At 46.8% G+C, this 24,651-nt stretch overlaps 1 protein-coding gene across 1 annotated transcript; it reads left to right on the top strand.

Moving 5' to 3' along the window:
* The first annotated feature begins 818 nt into the window (after positions 1 to 818).
* Positions 819 to 24,609, top strand: LOC137357168 (uncharacterized). Its single transcript, XM_068023267.1, has 7 exons — positions 819 to 1,005; positions 1,270 to 1,347; positions 7,732 to 8,288; positions 10,513 to 10,668; positions 11,386 to 11,596; positions 17,647 to 17,762; positions 23,187 to 24,609. Exons 1-7 carry the CDS (start codon positions 819 to 821, stop codon positions 23,304 to 23,306), a joined length of 1,425 nt encoding a protein of 474 aa, XP_067879368.1. The 3' UTR covers positions 23,307 to 24,609.
* Positions 24,610 to 24,651: the final 42 nt, after the last annotated feature.

Genomic DNA, 24,651 nt, shown 5'->3' with positions numbered 1-24,651 from the left:
TCTGAGTGGGTTCAAATCCCGTTGAGCTTAATGCGGGATCTGGGATGGAGGATGTTGTTCAGGATGATCCTGTGTCATCAGTTTTTATACAGATTCAGGAATTCCCGGGCTGCCTGGAGGACTCTGTGTTTGACGTGTACACGGAGTGGGAGAGACTGCAGCCCCTCATCCTCAATCTTTGCTGACTCGGTATGGAGGGAGCAGGAAGATCAGAGACCTCCTGTTGGGACTGTTCCTAAACCATCAACAGGTCCAGGCAGCAAGCGACTGAGGGGGACGTTCAGCCTGACTGGCCTCCTCCATCCCACAGCCAGTGTCCCTGGAGAGGGAGCAAGCAGTGTGAGCTGAGGGCTGGAGCTACTTCACCCTGGGACAACATTGCTTTAATTTGATCATTTTTCATGTGTACGGTGAATTTACAGCTGATATTTTGGGTTCCTCTGTAAACAGAGGGAACTGCAGCAAACTGAATCTGTGTTATCAACCTGAGGCAGTTTGAATTAACCCCAGTTTCCTGACCTTTAACCTGACCCCCCACCCTCGGCATTCGGAAAACATTACTTCATCTCTTTGCAACCTCTCCCTGATGATACAAAGGGGAAAGAGCATTGGAGCCTGTTTTAACAGAACCACCAGCAACCAGACATGTCGAACCTGGAGCTCATCCCACACTGCTACACAGGAGCACACCCAGCTGCATTAGGAGGTATTGGGATAGATGATCAAAGAGGTAGGTTTGCAGGAGGAAAGTGAGGTGGAGAGGTTTAGGGAGGGAATTCCAGAGCTTAGGGCCCAGACAGCTGAAGGCATAGTCGCCAATGGTGGAGTCGTTTAAATTGAGGATGCTCAAGAGGCCTGAATTAGAGAAGTACAGATATCTCGGAGGGTTTTCACAGCTGAAGAAGACTACAGAGATAAGGAGGGGCGAGGCCAAGGAGGGATTTGAAAACAAAGATGAGAATTTGAAAATGACGGTGTTGCTGGACAGGGAATTCATGTTGGTCAGTGAGCACAGGCAGTGATAAATGAACAGGATTCAGGGCAAGTCTGGATGAGTTGAATGTTACGGAGAGTGTGAGTCTGGCTAGAGAGTGTTGTCTGATCAAAACAAAGGAATGGATGAGGGTTTCAGCAGCAACTCATTTTTAATAGGTCTCCACTTTGTGTTGATGTAAAACCAGAAGTCATGTTTCAGTAATGATCTCACTCGGGAGCGACAAACAACCTCAGCGTTATTGATGGCGTTGCCAATTCTCCCAGAATGAACAGGAGTTTCCCGGGAATGGATCTTCATCCAGGAGCCGGCGGATCAACCATTTAAATCCCCCTCTGTTGAATTGTCAGTCGGTGAGTCTCGGTGAGAAACAGTCTATTGGTTGGGCTCAGGCTGCTTGCTGAGACACTGGGCTCTGTACACGGGGGCAGAGAGAGTTGCTGTGATGTGGGAAGGATGGAGAGATGGGGCCTGTACTGAAACTCTCTGTTTCCCAGGGTCTGAGACCAGGAGCAGAGGATTCACTGCAAGCTTTCTGATCCAGAGGTGCCAAGGAAAATTAAACCCCTTCCACCTCGGATCCTCCCTCCTCTTCTCACGCAACCACCACCCCCCCCCCCCCCCCACAGCTCCTCCTTCCTCTCCCCCACGCCACCCCCCCCACCCCCACATGCCTCGGCTGCTCCTCCCTCCTCGTCCCTCCTCTTTTCCCCCCTCTGCCTCAGCTCCTCATCTCTCCTCCTGCCCTCGGCTCCTCCTCCCTCAGTAAATAGTGGAGTGCTGCAAGGATCAGTGCTCGGGTCTCAGCTATTTACAAGCTGCATTAATGACTTAGATGAAGAAACAGAGAGTAATTTGTATAAATTTGCTGATGATACAAAGTTCGGTGGAAAGGTAAGCTGTGGGGAGGATATAGAGAGGCTGCAAAGAGATAGAGACAGGTTAAATGAGTGGGCAACAAGATGGCAGATAGAGTATAATATCAAGAAATGTGAAGTTATTCATTTTAGTCGTAAGAATAGAAAAGCAGAATATTTTTTAAAAGGTGTGAAACTTCGAAGTGTTGATGCTCAGAGAGACTTGGGTGTGTTTGCAAAAGTAACACAGAAAGTTAACCTGCAGGTACAACAAGCAATTAGGAAGGTAAATGGCATGTTGGTCTTTATTGCAAGGGGATTGGAGTACAGGAATAAAGAAATCTTACTCCAATTGTACAGGGTTTTGGTGAGACCACATCTGGAATACTGTGTGCAGTTTTTGCTGCCATATTTAAGGAAAGATATACTTGTGTTGGAGGCAGTTCAGCGAAGGTTTACTAGATTAGTCCCTGGGATGAGGGGCTTGTCCTATGATCAGAGGCTGAATAAATTTTATTCATTCATGGGATGTGGGTGTCGCTGACAAGGCCAGCATTTATTACCCATCCCTAATTGCCCTTGAGAAGGTGGTGGTGAGCTGCCTTCTTGAACTGCTGCAGTCCATGTGGGGTAGGTACACCCACAGTGCTGTTAGGAAGGGAGTTCTAGGTTTTTGACCCAGTGACGGTGAAGGAACGGCGATATAGTTCCAAGTCAGAATCGCAGAAAACTAGTATGCAGGTGTAGCAGGTGATAAGGAAGGCAAATGGAATTTTGGCATTTATTGCTAAAGCAATAGAGTGTAAAAGTAGGGAAGTGTTGCTGCAACTGTACAAGGCATTGGTGAGACCGCACCTGGAGTACTGTGTACAGTTTTGGTCCCCTTACTTGCGATGGGATGCAGTTGCATTGGAGGCAGTTCAGAGGAGGTTCACTAGATTGATTCCAGAGATGAGGGGGTTTGTCTTGTGAAGAGAGATTGAACAGCTTAGGCCTTTACTCTCCAGAGTTTAGAAGAATGAGAGGAGATCTAATTGAGGTATATAAGAGGATTAAGGGGATTGACAAAGTAGACGTAGAGAGGATGTTTCCTCTTGTGGGGCAATCTAGAACAAGAGGGCATAGTTTTCGGATAAGGGGTAGCAGATTTAAAACAGAGATGAGGAGAAATTACTTCTCTCAAAGGGTCGTGAGTCTGTGGAATTCACTACCCCAGAGTGCGGTGGGTGCCGGGACATTGAGTAAATTTAAGGAGGAGCTAGACAAATTTTTAATTAGTAATGGGTTGAAGGGTTATGGAGAATGGGCAGGAAAGTGGACTTGAGGCCGAGATGAGATCAACCATGATCGTATTGAATGGCGGAGCAGGCTCGAGGGGCTGAATTGCCTACTCCTGCTCCTAGTTCTTATGTTAGGATGGTGTGTGACTTGGAGGGGAACTTGTAGGTGGTGGTGTTCTGCTGCTGCCCTAGTCCTTCTAGGTGGTAGAGGTCACGGGTTTGGAAGGTGCTGTCTAAGAAGCCTTGATGCATTGCTGCAGTGCATCTTGCAGTTGGTCCACACTGCTGCCACTGTGTGTCGGTGGTGGAGGGAGTGAATGTTTGTTGATGGGGTGCCAATCAATGGGCTGCTTTGTCCTGGACGGTGTCGAACTTCTTCACTGTTGTTGGAGCTGCACCCATCCAGGCAAGTGGAGAGTATTCTATCACACTCCTGACTTGTGCCTTGTCGATGGTGGACAGGCTTTGGGGAGACAGGAGGTGAGTTACTCGACGCAGGATTCCTAGCCTCTGACCTGCTCTTGTAGCCACGGTATTTATATGGCTGGACCAGTTCAGTTTCTGGTCAATGGTAACCCCCAGGATGTTGATAGTGGGGGATTCAGCGATAGTAATGCTACTGAATGTCAAGGGGAGATGGTTAGATTCTCTCTTGTTGGAGATGGTCATTGCCTGGCACTTGTGTGGTGTGAATGTTACTTGCCACTTATCAGCCCAAGCCTGGATATTGTCCAGGTCTTGCTGCATTTCTACATGGACTGCTTCAGTATCTGAGGAGTCGCGAATGGTGCTGAACATTGTGCAATCATCAGCGAACATCCCCACTTCTGACCTTATGATGAGAGAAGGTCATTGATGAAGCAGCTGAAGATGGTTGGGCCGAGGACACTACCCTGAGGAACTCCTGCAGTGATGTCCTGGTGCTCAGATGATTGACCTCCAACAACCACAACCATCTTCCTTTGCGTTAGTTATGATTCCAAACAGCAGAGAGTTGTCCCCCTGATTCCATTGACTCCAGTTTTGCGAGGGCTCCTTGATGCCATACTCGGTCAACTACTGCCTTGATGTCAAGGGCAGTCACTCTCACCTCACCTCTTGAGTTCAGCTCTTTTGTCCATGTTTGGACCAAGGCTGTAATGAGGTCAGGAGCTGAGTGGCCCTGGCAGAACCCAAACTGAGTGTCACTGAGCAGGTTATTGCTGAGCAAGTGCTGCTTGATAGCACTGTCTACAACATCTTCTTCACTTTACTGATGATTGAGAGCAGACTGATGGGGCGGTAATTGGCCGGGTTGGACTTGTCCTGCTTTTTGTGTACAGGACATACCTGGTCAATTTTCCACATTGCCGGGTAGATGCCTGTGTTGTAGATGTACTGGAACAGCTTGGCTAAGGGCGCAGCAAGTTCTGGAGCACAAGTCTTCAGTACTATTGCCGGAATATTGTCAGGGCCCATAGCCTTTGTAGTCTCCAGTGCCTTCAGTCGTTTCTTGATAGCACGCGGAGTGAATCAGATTGGCTGAAGACTGGCATCTGTGATGCTGGGGACTTCAGGAGGAGGCCGAGATGGATCATCAACTCGGCACTTCTGGCTGAAGATTGTTGCAAATGCTTCAGCCTTATCTTTTACACTGATGTGCTGGGTCTGTATTCTCTGGAGGTTCGAAGAATGAGAGGTGATCTCATTGAAACATAGCAGATTCTAAATGGGCTGGATGGGGGAGACACAGAGATTATTTCCACTGGTCGGAGAATCTAAAACACGGGGGCACAGTCTCAGGATAAGGGGCCGATCATTTAGGACTGCGATGAGGAGAAATTACTTCCAAGGGTTGTGAATCTTTGGAATTCTCTACCTCACAGGGCTGTGGATGCTCCATTGTTGATGAGATTTAAGTCTGGGATAAACTGATTTTTGGTCTCTCAGGGAATCAAGGGATATGACAAGTGGGTGGGAAAGTGGAGCTAACCCCAAGATCAGTCATGATGCTTTTGAATGGTGGAACAGGCTCGATGGGCCAGATGGTCAACTCCTGCTCCTATTTCTTGTGAGATTCTCCCTCCCCCTTCGTTCCTCTCTTTTCTCCTTCCCTTCAGCTTCTCCCTCCTCTCTTGCTTCCTCTTTTCCCTCCTCACCATCAGCTCCCCAATCCTCTTCTCCCTCATCCCCTTGGCACCACCCTCCTCTCTCCTCCTCTCTCAGTTTTTCCTCCCTGGCCCTACTCCTGGTCTATTTTGATAAGTTTCAGAAGGCCTGGCAGTTAGGGGTTACGGTAAGGGTGATTGTTACAGAACGGGGTGTCCATGAATCGGACAGAGACTCCGATACAGATGTAGCAGGAGGAGATTATCATTAAAGCAGCAAAGCTGAGAGGTCCAACTGAGAAAAATATTAGGATCACTGCTTCCTCTCACTGTCACTCCATCCCTCTATCCCTGCTTCCTCTCTCGCTGTCACTCCATCCCTCCATCCCTTCTTTCTCTTTCTGTCACTCCATCCTGCTTTTTCTCTCTCTGTCTCTCTGTCACTCTATTCCTCCATCTCTGCTCTCCATCTCTGAGTCACTCTATCTCCCTGTCCCTCCGCTCTCTATGCCTGTGGCCTGTTCCAGGAGGCACAGCAGCTGCACTGTGAGGGAGGTGACGTTTCTGTACCTCCCACACCACCACGACAGTTTGGCTGCAAAGACTGAATAATCTCCAGTCCCACAGACAACTTGACAAAGAGGAAATAACAACAATGATGTCAATACTCAGCAGGTTAGTCAGCAGGTGTAGCGAGAGCAGGATGGGTGTGATAACTGGAGATTCACCAGGAATCAGTCAGTTCAGTCAGGTTGTACCTCTGACTGGATGTTTATGTGATGAGTGTCTTCCTGCAATGTGAAAAAGAATGCTTTTTCTCAATCCAGCTTGCTGAGGTCAACTGTGATTCATCTCCATTGACAGTCTCACACCTTTCACATTGCACACATTTCTTCTCGGTGTTGTAAACTCTTCTACTTCCTCCTTCGTATGTGGCGTAATAACTAGCTGATCTGAACAGCAGCCTGAGCAGAACCACACAGCGAGGGGTGAGAGAGAGATGGAGAGAGAGAGAGATGGAGAGAGAGAGAGAGAGAGAAAGGGGCTGAGCAGACCCACACAGCGAGGGGTGAGAGAGAGAGAGAGAGAAAGGGCCTGAGCAGACCCACACAGCGAGGGGTGAGAAAGAGATGGAGAGAGAGAGAGATGGAGAGAGAGAGAGAGAGAGAGAGAGAGAGAAAGGGCCTGAGCAGACCCACATAGCGAGGGGTGAGAGAGAGATGGAGAGAGAGAGAGAGAGAGAGAGAGAAAGGGCCTGAGCAGACCCACTCAGCGAGGGGTGAGAGAGATAGAGAGAGAGAGAGAGAGAGAGAGAAAGGGCCTGAGCAGACCCACACAGTGAGGGGTGAGAGAGAGAGAGAGAGAGAGAGAGAGAGAGAAAGGGCCTGAGCAGACCCACACAGTGAGGGGCGACTGTCCATGGCAGGTTATACAGGCCCACTTCACGTCTAGATGCCATCAGATCACCTTCAAGCCTTTCATCATTCACACGTCGATGGACCTGCTGTGCAGTTCCAGCATTCTTGGTTTTTATTTCAGGTTTTCATCAATCATGACCTTTATCTTTTTTTCATCTTTCTCACCTCTCTACCTGTTCCCTGACTGTATCTATCTTTCTCTGCCCTTTTCCCTCTGTTTATCTTTCTCTTCTTCCTTTGTCACTTTGTCTTTTCTTGCCTGTCTCTATCACTTTCTGTCTCTTCATATCTGTCTCTCACTCTCTTTTACTCTAACTGTCTCTCTCTCGTCCAACCTCTCCTTGCTCCATCTCTTTCCCTCTTCACACTCTTTCCCTCAACCGTTCCCTCCATCACTGGCTTCTCATCCCATTCCCTCTCACATTTCTGCATTGTCTCCTCCTTTCCCAGGTCGGTTTCTCTCTCTCTCTGTCACTGTCATTCTCTCTCTGTCACTCTGTCGCTCTCTCTCTCTGACTCTCTCTTTCTCTCTCTCTCTGTCATTCTCTCTCTGTCACTCTCTGTCTCTCTCTTCCTCTCTCTCTGTTTCTCTCTGTCACTCTCTGTCTCTCTCTCTCTTTCTCTCTGTCACTCTGTCTCTCTCTTTCTTTCTCTCTGTCTCTGTCATTCTCTCTCTGTCACTCTCTGTCTCTGTCTTTCTCTTTCTCCCTCTCTGTCACTCACTCTTTGTCTCTTTCTCTCTCTCTTTCTCTCTCTGTCACTCACTCTTTGTCTCTTTCTCTCTCTGTCACTCACTCCTCTCCTTCCCTCCCCTGCTTACACTCTCAGCTCTTGAAGGAAAAGAGTCGTGTGTTTTTTTCCCCCTGTGTTCTGTTTATTTGGAATCTCTTGGGTGTGTAAAAGCAGTAATTGTGTGTGAGGGAGTGGTTTGTATTTGGGAGGAGAGTTGAGCAATACTGTGTGAGTGTGAGAAGCTGGTTTGATGATAGGTTCTCAGTTGCTGGCTTTGAGAAATTCTCTCTTGCTGCCCTGCAGGGATTCAAGTTCCAGCAGTTTTGTAAACCCGTGTCACTCACTGATTCTCTCCTTCTCCAGAGTTGACGTTCCCCGGAGACGACAGCAGCACCTCAGTCCTCACCAGGATGGAGTCCAGCATCGGATCTGTGGAAAGTGGCCTGTCCAGGATGAGTGGTCAGGCTCTGGCCATCAGTAAGTCCAAGTCGGAAGATTCCGGAGTGGAAGTCTCGAACACTGAGGCCTGCTGCCCTTCCATCATGAGCTCAGAGCGAAGACTCTCACGCACCGTCAGCCTGTGCCAAATCTGGCAGGTTTGCATGGCGACCCCATTGGCACGGCACCAGTCAGAGGTGGAGGTTCAGAGGGACCCCCTCCCCTCCCCCTCCCCGGTACACCAGAAGCTGCAGCGGGCCCACCAGAGGACGTTATCACGGAAACAGAGAGAGGCAATCCAGCCCTGGGACGGTGGGCCTGCATTGCCTGATAGACTCGACATCCGACAGTCACTCCTGTCACTGAAGCCCCTGGCCCAGTCCCAGCCCGTGCTCACCAGCTGCGGTGAGGGGACACTGCGAGGGTCTCGCTACACCCCGAGGAGGGTCCCGATTTCCAACAGCATGAACAATCACCCAGAGGTAAAGGCCAGGGGCAGCCGTGTTTAAAATGGACTGGGAGTCAGTGTAGGTTACTGGTGCCAGTTGGGAGGAGTGGAGGCCGTCTGGAGGTGACAAAGCCCACAGATCCCTGAAGGTAGCAGGACAGGTAGATAAGGTGTTCAAGAATGCATATGGGATACTTGCCTTTATTAGCCGAGGCATAGAATATAAGAGCTGGGAGGCTATTCTAGAACTGTATAAAACCCTGGTTAGGCTACAGCTAGAGTACTGTGTGCTGTTCTGGTCACTGCATTAAAGGAAAGATGTGACTGCAGGAGAGAGGGTACAGAGGAGATTTGTGAAGCTGTTGCCTGAACTAAAGAATTTCTTCTGAAGAAAGATTGGGTAGGCTCGGGTTGTTTTCTTTGGAACAGAGGAGGCTGAGGGGATACCTAATTGGTGTATAAAATTATGAGGGGTCTAGGTAGAGTGGATTGGAAGGCCCTATTCCCCTCGGTTGAGGGGTCCACAAGCAGAGGGCATAGATTTAGGGTCGGGAGGTTTCGAGGGAATTGAAGGGAGTGGTGAGGCTCTGAAACTCACTGCCTGAGATGGTAGTAAAGACAGAAACCCTCATCACATCACGAAATGAGAGAAATCTGAGGAATGGACTGTGCCAAATATCAGTGTGTGGCTTCAGTGAGTGGCTACCTTTTAAACCCAGTCCCAGTGCCTGAGAAGTTTCAAAACCAACTTCAGTTGTCCCAGCTTAGGTCAGTACATTGCAGAGAGGGAGACTGTCCAGTGCTGGGCGACAGTATGAATGTTTAGCAGCTTGGCTGGGAATGTGTTTTCGAAAAGCAGTTTCAATCCTCCCTCTCTTTAAATTCCCTCACATCAGAACCGAGGCAGTGAGAACCTTTCCTGCATTTCGGTAGCGCCTTTCACAACCTCAGGATATCCCAAAGCTTTTGACAGCCAATGAAGTCGAGTTTTTTTGAAGCATAGTCACAGTTGTAATGTAGGAAGCGTGGCAGCCAATTTCCGCACAGCAAGATCCCACAAGCAGCAATGTGATAATGACCAGATAATCTGTTTCTGTAATGGTTGAGAGAACACCCCACTGTCGGACAGAACAATGCTGCAACACCCTCTAACAATGGTCCAGAGTCATTCCCTGCTGGAAGCTGCCTGGCCTGATCTGATGGTCAGTCATATCTCCTCACACAGGGAGCAATAACCCAATGTCCTATCACTCCGGAACAGAATGTTCCTGAATGTTATCCGATGCCAGCATCCAGAGACGTTACCTCAACTATGAGACATCTCAGGAATTCAAATTGTGACCTTGTATCTCCCACAGCATCCTGCATTAACTCTTTGTGATCCTAATCTCTTCATCCTGTAAACACTTTCACCCACGAGCTACTTTGTGGGTGTTTGTGTCACTGTTTTTATTCATTCTTGGGATGCGGCTGTCACTGACAAGGCTGGCATTTATTGCCCCTCACTTGTTGCCCCGACAAGGTGGTAGTGAGCTGTCTTTTTAAATACAACTGAGGAACTTGCTGGGCCATTTCGGAGGGCAGTTTAGGATCCAGTGTGCTGTGGGTCTGGAGTGACATGTAGGCCAGACTGGGTAAGTGTTAACTGTATATCAAACTGAGTGTTTAACTGTATTCAGGTGGTGGGGATTCACATGAGCTCCCAAATAGAAAGCAACAGACTGAAACTATGGTTGTTGGGTTTGGAGGTGCATGTTTATAATGAGTCTCTGCAAAGAAGAGCTGTAAGTGTGTCAAGATTAGGGTTCAGTTCCTTCCTTCACCATCTGGCTTTCTGGATTAGTCCAGTAACATAACTTCTACAACTACAATATGTATATTGTATGGATCAGCACATGTGTGTGTGTGAGCACGTATGTGTGAGCAAGTGTGTGTGTGTGTGTGTGTGTCACTGGGAGTGTTCAGTCGCTGACAGAACCTCACTTTGTTCCTGAGCTTCCTGTGTGGAATGCTGCCAATGTTTGTTTTCTGTCATCCTGTATTACTGTGAGTTTTATTTGTTGTTTAGTTGCTGTGTATCTACCTGCTGAGCTGAAGCTACAACCTTGTCTGGGAATTTGTATGGACTCATTTGCTGCCACTCCCTTGCTCGGGAGTCTCTATCAGAGATCACCTCAGTGCCCCTTGTGTACCCCTCTCACAACAGGCTCCAGAAACTCCTGTGACTTTCTGCATGGTTTTGTTGTTCTTTGTCTCAGGCACCAAGATCAAGTTCGAGAGCTCCAGGCCTGAAGTATCTTCAGCAGGTTTGTCGCCTGTTGGACAGGATCGCTGATCTTCAGGAAATGAACTCACTGCTGAGACAAGAGAAGCTCGAGATGGAGGAGCAGCTCAGGAGAAAAGAAAAGCAACAAGTAGGAAGCTAAGAGAGAAAGGTCATTGGCACTTTCCCCGGCGACCGGTAACATGCCCGCCTCACCAGAGTCACTGGCACCACCACCTCACTCCCTGCACCAATAGCAGCCCAGGATCACGGTGCTCTGCCCCTTCAGGACCATGTGAGAAGGGACTGGGCCTGTCTCCGCTCCCGAATCCCTCTGCTGAGCTTGTGTTGAGCTTCTCCAAGTTCTCTGCTTATCCTCCAGGCTGAGATATTCCTTCTTTTTATTATCGAGGTGATAGTGAGATGTGTTACTCATAATCTTCATCGATAAACATATTTCACCCATATAAACATGCAGACCTCATGACATCAATACCAATAATACTCATTCAGAACGAATGTCCTTTAGGGAAGGAAATCTGCTGTGCTTACCCGGTCTGGCCGACATGTGACTCCAGACCCACAGCACAGTTGATTCTAAACTGCCCTCCGAAATGGCCCAGCAAGCCATTCAGTTGTCAAGGGCAGTTAGGGATGGGCAAAAAATGCTGGCCTTGCCAGTGATGCCCACATCCCGTGAAAGAATAAAAAAAACACAAGAGAGAGTCCAGAGCCCTCACACTAGCTCGAGACAACACCGGGTACAGTTCATAAAAGTATGAGGTTAATCTGGTGAACAGGTTTAGTAAATAGGTTAAGTAAGTGCATTGTGTAAGTACCTATGTTGCCTACTCTTTCTGTGCTCTAGGAGCTTCTTCAATATTATTGTTCCTGTGGGTCGGCAGCTCTGCTCCTGGAAAGTGCTGCGCAGACCCGTCTGTGTGGGCACAAGGACTCCCTACGTCATATTCCCAATTCTACAACCTCTTCCCACTCACCGCCACATTTCAGGCACCATCGCCATGACGCCTTACAGAAGAGATGGGCATCCGATTCGGTCATTTTGTGTGAGGCAAATGGTGAGATGTGCAGCATATTAATAGAACCAAATTCGCTGAATGGATCAGTTTTCCAGTGTCAGATACACCTGGGAATTATCTCTCAAAATATATGGATCTGGGGATGAAAATCGGCCCATGGGGAATGGGAGGTGGGGAGAGGCAGGGTAAGAGGGGGTAGTGATGGGAAGAGGGGGGGAAGTGGGGTGAATGGCAGGTAGGGAGTATTGACATTGAGGGGGGACTGGAATGGAGAGGATTGGGGCTGAGGTGAGGGTGGGGCTAAAGTTAGAAATGTTACAGAATGTTCGAAGGTGTCAGCCATCACTCAGTTGCTGACTCCATGCTAGAAGGTTGTGGGTTCAAGTCCCACTCCAGAGGCTTGAGCGTATAATCCAGGCTGACACTGCCAGTGCAACACTGCAGGAATGCTGCACTGTCACAGGGGCAGTAGTGAGGGAGTGCTGCTCCCTCGGGGGCATGGGGGTCTGTACCAAGGGTGCGCTGCTCCTTCAGGAGGATGCACTGAGGGAATGCTGCACTGTCGGTGGTGCCGTCTTTCGGTTGAGACATTAAACTGAGGCCCTGTCTGCCCTCTGAAGTGCTCTGAATTCATGGGAGAGTTTAAAGAGTGGGTGTAAGTAACAATCACCTTGCATCTTGTCCAGTGGATTCATCAGAACATCACAGAAGAAATGAGAGCAGGACTAGACCATTCAGCCCCTCGAGCCTGCTCTGCACTGAACAAGATCACGGCTGATCTGACTGTGGTCTTAACTCCAGTTTCCTACCTAATCCTTGACTACCTTGTAGATCAAAAAATCTGTCGCACTCAGATTTGAATACATTCAATGACCCAGCCTCCACTGCTCTCTGGAGATGAGAATTCCAAAGATTAACAAGCCTGTGAGAGAAAAATTCCTCCTTATCTCTGTCTTAAAAGGGAGACCTCTTATTCTTAAACTGTGTCCCCTAGTTCTTGGGGAAGTATCCTCTCAGCATCTACCCTGTCAAACCCCGACAGAATCTTACATGTTTCAATAAGATCACCTCTCATTCTTCTGAACTGCAATATAGGCCCAACCTGCTCAATCTTTCCTCATCAAACAAACCCCTCACCCCAGAAATCAGCCGAGTGAACCTCCTCTGAACTGCTACCAATGCAAGTATATCCCTCAAAGAACAAAGAACAAAGATAATTACAGCACAGGAACAGGCCCTTCGGCCCTCCAAGCCTGCGCCGATCCAGATCCTCTCTCTAAACATGTCGCCTATTTTCTAAGGTTCTGTATCTCTTTTCTTCCTGCCCATTCATGTATCTGTCTAGATACATCTTAAAAGACTCCATCGTGCCCGCATCTACCACCTCCGCTGGCAATGCATTCCAGGTGCCCACCACCCTCTGCGTAAAGAACTTTCCACGCATATCCCCCCTAAACTTTTCCCCTCTCACTTTGAACTCGTGTCCCCTTGTAATTGAATCCCCCACTCTGGGAAAAAGCTTCTTGCTGTCCACCCTGTCTATACCTCTCATGATTTTGTACACCTCAATCAGGTCCCCCCTCAACCTCCGTCTTTCTAATGAAAATAATCCTAATCTGCTCAACCTCTCTTCATAGCTAGCGCCCTCCATACCAGGCAACATCCTGGTGAACCTCCTCTGCACCCTCTCCAAAGCATCCACATCCTTTTGATAATGTGGCGACCAGAACTGCACGCAGTATTCCAAATGTGGCCGAACCAAAGTCCTATACAACTGTAACATGACCTGCCAACTCTTGTACTCAATGCCCCGTCCGATGAAGGAAAGCATGCCGTATGCCTTCTTGACCACTCTATTTACCTGCGTTGCCACCTTCAGGGAACAGTGGACCTGAACACCCAAATCTCTCTGGACATCAATTTTCCCCAGGACTTTTCCATTTACTGTATAGTTCACTCTTGAATTGGATCTTCCAAAATGCATCACCTCGCATTTGCCCTGATTGAACTCCATCTGCCATTTCTCTGCCCAACTCTCCAATCTATCTATATTCTGCTGTATTCTCTGACAGTCCCCTTCACTATCTGCTACTCCACCAATCTTAGTGTCGTCTGCAAATTTGCTAATCAGTCCACCTATACTTTCCTCCAAATCATTAATGTATATCACAAACAACAGTGGTCCCAGCACGGATCCCTGTGGAACACCACTGGTCACACGTCTCCATTTTGAGAAACTCCCTTCTACTGCTACTCTCTGTCTCCTGTTGCCCAGCCAGTTCTTTATCCATCTAGCTAGTACACCTTGGACCCCAAGCGCCTTCACTTTCTCCATCAGCCTGCCATGGGGAACCTTATCAAACGCCTTACTGAAGTCCATGTATATGACATCGACAGCCCTTCCGTCATCAATCAACTTTGTCACTTCCTCAAAGAATTCTATTAAGTTGGTTAGACATGACCTTCCCTGCACAAAACCATGTTGCCTATCACTGATAAGCCCATTTTCTTCCAAATGGGAATAGATCCTATCCCTCAGTATCTTCTCCAGCAGCTTCCCTACCACTGACGTCAGGCTCACCGGTCTATAATTACCTGGATTATCCCTGCTACCCTTCTTAAACAAGGGGACAACATTAGCAATTCTCCAGTCCTCCGGGACCTCACCCGTGTTTAAGGATGCTGCAAAGATATCTGTTAAGGCCCCAGCTATTTCCTCTCTCGCTTCCCTCAGTAACCTGGGATAGATCCCATCCGGACCTGGGGACTTGTCCACCTTAATGCCCTTTAGAATACCCAACACTTCCTCCCTCCTTATGCCGACTTGACCTAAAGTAATCAAACATCTGTTCCTAACCTCAACATCCGTCATGTCCCTCTCCTCGGTGAATACCGATGCAAAGTACTCGTTTAGAATCTCACCCATTTTCTCTGAGTCCAAGCATAACATTCCTCCTTTGTCCTTTAGTGGGCCAATCCTTTCTCTAGTTACCCTCTTTCTCCTTATATATGAATAAAAGGCTTTGGGATTTTCCTTAACCCTGTTTGCTAAAGATATTTCATGACCCCTTTTAGCCCTCTTAATTCCTCGTTTCAGATTGGTCCTACATTCCCGATATTCTTTCAAAGCTTCGTCTTTCTTCAGCCTCCTTGACCTTATGTATGCTTCCTTTTTCCTCTTAGCTAGTCTCACAATTTCACCTGTCATCCATGGTTCCCTAATCTTGCCATTTCTATCCCTCATTTTCACAGGAACATGTCTCTCCTGCACGCTAATCAACCTCTCTTTAAAAGCCTCCCACATATCACATGTGGATTTACCTTCAAACAGCTGCTCCCAATCTACATTTCCCAGCTCCTGCCGAATTTTGGTATAGTTGGCCTTCCCCCAATTTAGCACTCTCCCTTTTGGACCACTCTCGTCTTTGTCCATGAGTATTTTAAAGCTTACGGAATTGTGATCACTATTCCCAAAGTAGTCCCCTACTGAAACTTCAACAACCTGGCCGGGCTCATTCCCCAACACCAGGTCCAGTATGGCCCCTTCCCGAGTTGGACTATTTACATACTGCTCTAGAAAACCCTCCTGGATGCTCCTTACAAATTCTGCTCCATCTGGACCTCTAACACTAAGCGAATCCCAGTCAATGTTGGGAAAGTTAAAATCTCCTATCACCACCACCCTGTTGCTCCTACATCTTTCCATAATCTGTTTACATATTTGTACCTCTATCTCACGCTCGCTGTTGGGAGGCCTGTAGTACAGCCCCAACATTGTTACCGCACCCTTCCTATTTCTGAGTTCTGTCCATATTGCCTCACTGCTCGAGTCCTCCATAGTGCCCTCCTTCAGCACAGCTGTGATATCCTCTTTGACCAGTAATGCAACTCCTCCACCCCTTTTACCTCCCTCTCTATCCCGCCTGAAGCATCGATATCCTGGGATATTTAGTTGCCAATCATGCCCTTCCCTCAACCAAGTCTCAGTAATAGCAACAACATCATACTCCCAGGTACTAATCCAAGCCCTAAGTTCATCTGCCTTACCTACTACACTTCTTGCATTAAAACAAATGCACCTCAGACCACCAGTCCCTTTATATTCATCATCTGCTCCATGCCTGCTCTTCCCCTTAGTCACACTGACTTCATTATCTAGTTCTTAAGAAAGGAGACCAAAACTGTATGCAGTACTCGGTGCGGTCTCACCAATGCCCTGTACAGCTGTAGCAAGACTTCCCTACTTTTATATTCCACCTCCCTTACGATAAAGGCCAACATTTTGTTTGCCTTCCAAATTACTTGCTGTACCTGCATGCTAAGTTTTTGTGATTCATGTACAAGGACACCCAGATCCCTCTGTACTGCAGCATTCTGCAGTCCCTTTCCACTTAAATAGTATACTGCTTTTCTACTCTTCCAGCCAAAGTGGACAACCTCACATTTTCCCACATTACTCTCCATTTGACAAATTTTTCTCCACTCTCTTCACGTATCTCTATCTCTTTGCAGACACTTTGTGCCCTCCTCACAAATTGTTTTCCTACCTATCTTTGCATCATCAGTAAATTTGGCTACAAAACACTCAGTCCCTTCATCCAAGTCATTAATATAGATTGTAAATAGTTGAGGTCCCAGCATTGATCCCTGTGGCACTCCACTAGTTACGGTTTGCCAACCTGAAAATGCCCCATTTATTCCGACTCTGTTTCCTGTCAGTTTGCCAATCCTCGATCCATCTTCTATCATGAGCTGTTATCTTATGTGGTAACCTTTTATGTGGCACTTTATCGAATGCCTTTTGAAAATCCAAATACACTACATCTACTGGTTCCCCTTTATCCACCCTGCTTGTTACATCCTCAAAGAACTCTAATAAATTTCTCAAGCACAATATCCCTTTCATAAAACCATGTTGACTCTGCCTGATTATATTATGATTTTCTCAATGTCCTGCTACCACTTCCTTAATAATGAATTCTAACATTTTTCCAAAGACAGATGTCAGGATAACTGGCCTATAGTTTCCTTCTTTCTGTCGCCTTTCCCCTTTCTTGAATAGAGGTGTTACATTTGTGGTTTTCCAATCCAATGGGACCTTTCCAGAATCCAGGGAATTTTGGAAGATTACAACCAATACATCCACTATCTCTGCAGCCACTTTTGTTACGATCCTAGGATGCAGGCATTCAATCCAGAGGACATGTCAGCCTTTAGTCCCATTACTTTTTCTTGTACTTTTTCTCTAGTGATAGTGATTGATTTAAGTTCCTCCCTCCCCTTTGCCTCTTGATTTTCTATTACTACAATGCTTTTTGTGTCTTCTGCTGTGAAAACAGATACAAAATACCTGATCCAAGTCTCTGCTATTTCCTTGTTTCCCATTATTCATTCTCCAGTCTCATCCTCTGAGGGACCAACATTTACTTGAGCTACTCTTTTCCTTTTTATATATTTGTCGAAGCTTTCACTATTTGTTTTTATATTTCTTGCGAGTTTACTCTCATACTCTAATTTCTCCTTTTTTTAAGTCATCCTCTGCTGGTTTCTGAAATGTTCTCAATCTTCTGGCCTACCAGTAATCTTCACAGCATTGCACACCTTTTCTTTCAATTTGATACCATCCTTAATTTCCTGACTGAGCCACAGATAGTTCAGTCTTTTCAGACAGTCTTTCTTTCTAAATGGAATATATCTTGGCTGAGAGAGTTATGAAGTATCTCCTCAAATGTCCCTCACTGCTTCTCTACTGTCTCATCTTGAAACTTATTTTCCCAGTCCACTTCAGCCAACTCTGTCTTCAACCCCTTGTAATTGCCTTTTTTAAAAGTTTAAGACACTAGTTTCAGACCCAACGTTCTCACCCTCAAACTGAATGTGAAATTTGATCATTTTATGATCACTCTTGCCTTGAGGATCCTTTACTATGGGTCACTTATTAATGCTCTCATTACCGGGCCTAAAATAGCCTGCTCCCGTGTTGTTTCCAGAACGTCCACAGGACTGAGGCTGAGAGACTCTAAAAACTGGTGTATTATCTCCGATCACTCTCTGATCTCCTGCTGTTATCATTGTTCTTCCTTTCATAGGGGCCAGCATGTTAAACCTCGATGAAGGTGACTCCTGTCACTATGGGATTAAGGATGATCTGGCCAGCAGGATTCATGAAGAAACATGTCCGCCCGACACTGATCGAATTACAAAGGTAATGTATCCAGAATGATAGCACACATTGTGACCATTCTGCCCATCATGTCTGTGTTGGTGCTTGCTCCACCTGGTGCTGTCTATTCTCATCCTTTTCACTGTATCCCTTTACATACACGCTTTTCACATACCAATCCCCATTTTAACCCATGTTCCAGTGTCTGCCTCAATAGCCACTTGTGGTGACACATTCCCTGTCCTAATAGCTCTTTGTGTGAAAACATTCCTTTCAACTTGCTCCTTTGTTCCTCAGTCACTTTGTCACTGCTTCTTCCTCCAGAGGAAACAATTTTCCCCATTGCCCTCTCTAAATCTTTCCTAATCTCGAAACCCTCGACTTAAATCTCCCACTTCACTTTCTGTGTTCCAGTGAGAAATTCCCCAGGACTTGTACCTTTCTTCGTAACTTGGCTCCCTGCCCCGCAACCCTGTGGATCTGCACTGTCCCCTTTGCATGTCTCAAAAACAGGGTGACCTGTAAAGCTACAATACAGCAACTGGGATCAAGTCAAGACCGTTTCCCAGTTCACCATCATTTCCTGGTTTTTACATTCAGCCCTCAACCCCACAGAATCACAGAATTGTTACAATGCAGAAGGAGGCCATTCGGCCCATCGTGTCTGCACTGGCTCTCTGAAAGAGCAACTCCCCTCAGTTCCATTCCCCCTGCCTTCTCCCCATCATCCTGCACATTCTTCCTTTTCATATAACTAATTCCCTTTTGAATGCTTCAATTGAACCTGCCTCCATCACGTTCTCAGGCAGCACATTCCAGACCTTAACCACTTGCTGCGTGAAGGAGTTTTTCCTCATATCGCTTTTGCTTCTCTTACAAAATAGTTTAAATCTGTGCCCTCTCGTTCTCGATCCTTTCACGAGTGGGAACAGTTTCTCTCTATGTACTCTGTCTCGACCCCTCATGATTTTGAATTCCTCCATCAAATTACCTCTCAGCTTTCCCTTCTCCAAAGAAAATAGTCCTAACTTCTCCAATCTATCTTCATAACTGAAGTTCTTCATCACTGGAACCATTCTCATGAATCTTTTCTGTACTCTTTCCAATGCCCTCACATCTTTCCTCAAGTGCGGGGCCCAGAATTGGACGCAATACTCCAGCGGAGGCCGAACTAGTGTCTTATACAAGTTCAACATAACTTCCTTGCTCTTGTACTCTATGCCCCTATTAATAAAGCCCAGGATACTTTATGCACCATTTTTGTTCCTCAGCTCTAGCCAAATTGATTCTGTCCTCAACCCCTCTGGGATATCCTTTTTCTCCAGCACTGCAATGCTCTCCTTAATCAATACCGCCACCCCATCCCCTTTTTTCCCTTTACTATCTTTCCTGAACACTTTGTATCCAGGAATATTTAACACCCAGTCCTGCCCTTCTTTGAGCCAGGATTCTGTTATCGCCACAACATCATATTTCCACATGGCAATCTGTGCCAGTAACTCACCAATCTTATTAACCACACTCCATGCATTTCACATCCATGCACATTAACCCAGATTCAGACTTTATTACTTTCTCCCTTACTCTGACCCCGCCTAATAACGTACTATTTACTACTCTCATGCTATCTATCTCCCCAGTATTCTGTGCACCTTGGTATTCCTCTCTAATACTCGCTCCTGGTTCCCACACCCCTGACTAGTTTATGTGTATTAAAACCTAGAATTCCTTATCTACACTGTCCCTTCCTCCCCCACCTTTTAAAGATTCCATGTTTCTATCCCTTACGCGCTCACTCGCTCGCTCTCTCTCTCTCTATCTATCCAGCTAACTCTATCTCTATCTATCTATCTCTTTCTCTGACTCTCTCTCTGTCTCATCCTCTGCCCAGTTAGAATCTCACCTTCTGGAGAAAATCCCTTCCACTGTTTTTTTCCCCAGATGCACTATTTCACATCCCTCTGCATTGAACTCCATCTGCTGCCTTTCTGCCCAGTCCACCAGTCTCCAGTAACCCTGTTTCCCACACCATGCCCCTCAATTTGGTATCTCAATCCTACATATTAATGCTGTGCTTAGATCCAAATGTTTTATACAAAGGGAAAATAATAAAGGTTCTAACAGATCCCTCGGACTTCCCCTTACCCAGATCGTATCAATACCAAATATATCGCTTTCCCACGAGAACGCAAGAAATAGGAGCAGGAGTTGACCATCTGGCCCATTGAGCCTGCTCCACCATTCAAAAGCATCATGACTGATCTTGGGTTTAGCTCCACTTTCCCACCCACTTGTCATATCCCTTGATTCCCTGAGAGACCAAAAATCAGTTTATCCCAGACTTAAATCTCATCAACAATGGAGCATCCACAACCCTGTGAGGTAGAGAATTCCAAAGATTCACAACCCTTGGAAGTAATTTCTCCTCATCGCAGTCCTAAATGATCGGCCCCTTATCCAGAGACTGTGCCCCCGTGTTTTAGATTCTCCGACCAGTGGAAATAATCTCTGTGTCTCCCCCATCCAGCCCATTTAGAATCTGCTATGTTTCAATGAGATCACCTCTCATTCTTCGAAACTCCAGAGAATACAGACCCAATTTACTCAGCCTCTCACCACAGGACAACCCGCTCATCCCAGGGGCTAATCTAAGTAAACCTTTGCTGCACTGCCTCCAGTGCAAGTATATCCTTTCTTAAATGTGGAGACCAAAACTACACACAGTATTCCAGATGTAGTCTCAGCAAAACCCTGTACAATTGTAGCAATACTTGTTTATTCCTGTACTCAAATCCCCTTGCAATAAAGACCAACATGCCATTTGCCTTCCGAATTGCTTGCCGGAGCTGCATGTTAACTTCTGTGTTACTTGTACAAGCGCACTCAACTCTCTATGAACATCGACACTGACCAGTTTCACACCTTTTAAAAAATATTCTGCTTTTCTATTCTTATGACTAAAGTGCATAACTTCACATTTCCCTACATTCTACTCCATCTGCCATCTTGTTGCCCACTCATTGAACCTGTCTATATCTCTTTGCAGCCTCTCTGCGTCCTCCCCACAGTTTACCTTTCCACCGAACTTTGTATCATCGACAAACTTGGGTACATTACTGTCTGGGCTGCATTTTACACACTCGCTGCCGATCTTGGTGGTGAGCGTCACAGATGGTGGACCTCGTGCATGGCTTTACTCTGCAGAGCCGCCACGATATGAAACGCAGTGGCTCATTTACACGGCCGGGGTGGACTGCCCCCCACCCCCACTCTGATGACGTGGGGAGGGGGAAGGTGGTTTATCCCTGGCAATGACGTCAGGCAGCATTGCGCAGGCTCTGACACCATTTTTGAAGGGCTTCGAGACCTTAAATTTCATTTACATAATTCAAGTTATTGGCATTTGAAATGTTATTGAAAAAATTTAAAGTAATGTTTCTTGCCCCTCTCCAACCACCCCACCAATGACCACGCTGTTCATTCCTTGCCCCGCTCCCCCTCTCCCACAAATACTTAACTTCCGTGCCTGACCGTCTCCCCCCCCACAAAGTTTATGAACTTTTAACTTCAAGCCCTTCCCATCATTCCCTACAGCAATCAGATTGCTTTGATCCATCTTCCCTCCCCTCAACCCCTCCAACTCCCGCACTGACCTGCTTACCTGCTCCCCCTCCTCACTGGTGTCCCGCATCACATCTCTGGACGGAGATGTGAAGGCGCAGAAGTCCCGGCCACCGGCATGAATATCACACCGGGAGCGGGTAAGTATTCAATTCAGTCCTTTAAATAAATTAGCATATTTAAATTTTGAAGCCGCCGCAGATTTGCGGGGGTGCCATCATGAGCCCTCGCTGCCACCGGCAATATGGGGCTGGGCCTTCCCGGTGCCGAGGCCCGTAGCAGGCCTCTCGTAGTTTGCTCTCATTCTATTTTTTTCTTTGTTATCGACTTTTTGGTGGCCCTTTGCAGGTTTCGCAAACACTCCCAATCCTCAGACTTGCTACTTGTTTTTGCAACCTTGAAAGCCTCTTTATTTAAACAAATACTATCCTTAACTTCCTGATTGAACCACAGATGAGTCTTTCTGGTTGAGTTTTTGTTTTTCAAAGGAATATATTTTTGTCGAACATTTTGATTTGTTTGTAAAAGATTTCCCACTGTTCATTTACCTTGAAGTCTATTTACCCAATTGACCTTAGCCAGTTCTCCCCTCATGCCTAGGTAATTGGCTTCATTTAAGTTTAATATTCTTGTTTGTGATTGGAGCATGTCACTTTCGAACTGAACATGGAATTCAGTGGTATTATGATCACTGTTTCCCAATGGATCTTTTACTACAACAAAGCTTATGTACCCTACTTCATGACACAATACTAGATCTAAGACAGCTTTATCCCTCGTTGGCTCCACAACGTATTGCTCCGAGAAACTGTCCTGAAAACATTCGACAAACTCATCTTCGAGACCATGCCTGTCAATTTCATTGTCCAGTCTGCACGAAGATACAAGTCCCCCCTCCCCCCAGTTATTACATTTCCTTTGTTACAAACTCCAATAATGTTTCTTGTTTAATGCTCTGTCCAACGGTATAACTACTGCCACCAGTGTTTTCTGATTCTTGCTAGTCCTTATTTCCACCCAAACTGATTCTGCTTCATGATCTTCTCAGGCCAGATTTTTTCTCAGTAATGTCTTTACGTCATCCTTGACCATCAGTGCTACCCCTCCTCCTTTGCAATTCCGAAATATTGTGTACCTTGGAATATTTATTTCCCAATCTTGATCACCTTGTAACCATGTGTCTGTGATGGCGATTAGATCTCAATCAGGTACCTCTACTTGTGCCACTAATTCATCTTTCTTATTGCAGATACTTTTGTGCATTCGGATACAGAACCTTCAATGTCATTTTTTGCTTCTATTCCCTTCAATGACCTTATTTGCTGATGTAGGATTTCTGTGAAATTCCCTTCCTGTCTCATTCTGCCTGTCCTTCCCCACAACGCTAGACTGTTGCAATGGCTTGGCCATTCTCTTTGGATTTCTAAATCTCACCTCTCCTGCAACTTCCCCCTACTCTGTCAGTTCACAACCTCCAGTCTTAGCTGTTGGCTCGCTCTTGAGTTTGTACACATTCCCCCTTCCTCTTTGTCTTCTGGACCTCAGCTATCCCTCCAGAAAGTATTGTCTTTAGTATCATGTGCCTTAACGTTCAGAATAAATCTCTTGTACGCGAAATCAAATGCCTCCTGAGAACATATACGGAGAAAACTCATCAGACTCTCTTTATCTAAACCATGCGATTTTCCTTTTGGATTCAACAAGTACATCGTCCCGTTGTAGTCATTGCTAACGAAACCCAATTTCTCCCACCCCTTCGTTCTGAATCACTAACTTTGATCGACCAGCTGTGTTGAGTTGAGTGCAAGTCATTTCCTTTTCCAAATGTCAAATTCCTTGTTTCAGGACAGTTGGCCTCACTGGGACAGAATGAGGGACCTGCTCCATCGCCTGAAGGGGAAGCACAGGAGAGGAGGGAGTTTTGTGGCCAAGTTTAAAGGCTCCACTCATCAGAATCAGCAGTAACATCAAAAAAACAAGCACAGATCCACGGAATTCAAATGCTGAAAAGGAGATGTCGAAACCAAAGATCCCGGAATGGGGTCAGGGGCTGGGGGCTCGGGAGCTGCTAAAAGAACCCAGAACTTTGGAGAAAGGGTTTTGGGTTTTTTTTTTTACAGTGAACAGAAATGAAGCTTCAGGATAACAATGTGGGAGGCTGATGACAATTAGCTGTGCGATAAGGGAATGAAGAGAAAGATGCATCTTCTCATTGTCCTGTGTTGGGGAGACTGGTGCACGGTGACTCACGAGGATGGGGGTCGGAGGCCTTTGTTCTGCTCTCCTTTCTAACAGTTCTAACAGTCACACGGTGTGTGACCCCCACACTCACTGGCTGCATTGGAAGCCCCTGCTGCATCCTTACAAGTCAGTGATGAGGCTGGTAATGTCTGGCACCTCCTGTCAAGGAGATTTCCTGCCAAAGATTTCCCGCCAAAGATTTCCCTGACTTTTATACAGAAGAAGGAAAGACTCGACAGCCAATGAAACACTTGGGAAGATTGATCACTGCTTGTAATGGAGGAATTGTGACAGCCAACTTGTGCACAGCAAGCTCCCACCAAGAGCAATGTGATAAGTGACCACATCATCTGTTTTAGTGATATTGATTAAGCAATAAATGTTGGACCCAGGAGAACTCCCCTGCTCTTCTTCAGCTGGTGCCTTGGGATCTTTTATCTTGTGTGACTCCGTTCTCACGAGAACCTAAGACTAGTCAGAAATGAGCAGCCATCCCATGAAAGCTCCTCTGTCAGCCCCAACAGCCCTTTATCTTCTGTGCCTCAGAGTCCAGAGAGGAGCAGGCCGCAGGCCGCAGGCTGAGACGTAAAGGCTTTGAGAGGTGAGCATAGATCTCTGTTAATGCTGCTCGGTCAGAATGTTGGACAGGGCTGACACATTAGGCTGGATGGGACAAGCTGTCATTTCACAGGGGAATAACCTGTAGGGAACAGCGGGGAGATGAGAATTCTCCAGCGGATGCAGGAGGAGCTTGCCGATGCGGGAATGGAGATGAATGGCCTTTTTTTTGTCAGCGGATGTCAAAGAGCCTCAGAAAGGGAGGTGCAGCCCCAGTGAAACAGCTGCTTGATCCAGGGGAATGCAGCTGAGGGAGCAAGTGGTGTTGCTGCTGTTGAGGAAGGAGGAAATCATTGGCAGGAGGGAAGTCTTCAACACACAGGGCCAAACAGCAGCAACTGTAAATGGATTGGGGAGAAGGGCTGGAGGAGGGGCGCACTCCACTGGAGTTTGCAGAGGCAATAAGGATATTTCATGGGTCCTGTCATATTGTTGCATTTGATTCAAAGAA

This window comes from Heterodontus francisci, chromosome 47 (assembly GCF_036365525.1).
Source record: "Heterodontus francisci isolate sHetFra1 chromosome 47, sHetFra1.hap1, whole genome shotgun sequence".
Classification (NCBI taxonomy): Eukaryota; Metazoa; Chordata; class Chondrichthyes; order Heterodontiformes; family Heterodontidae; genus Heterodontus; species Heterodontus francisci.
The sequence above is the reverse complement of the archived record's forward strand: the minus strand, read 5'-3'. Positions and strand labels throughout refer to the sequence as shown.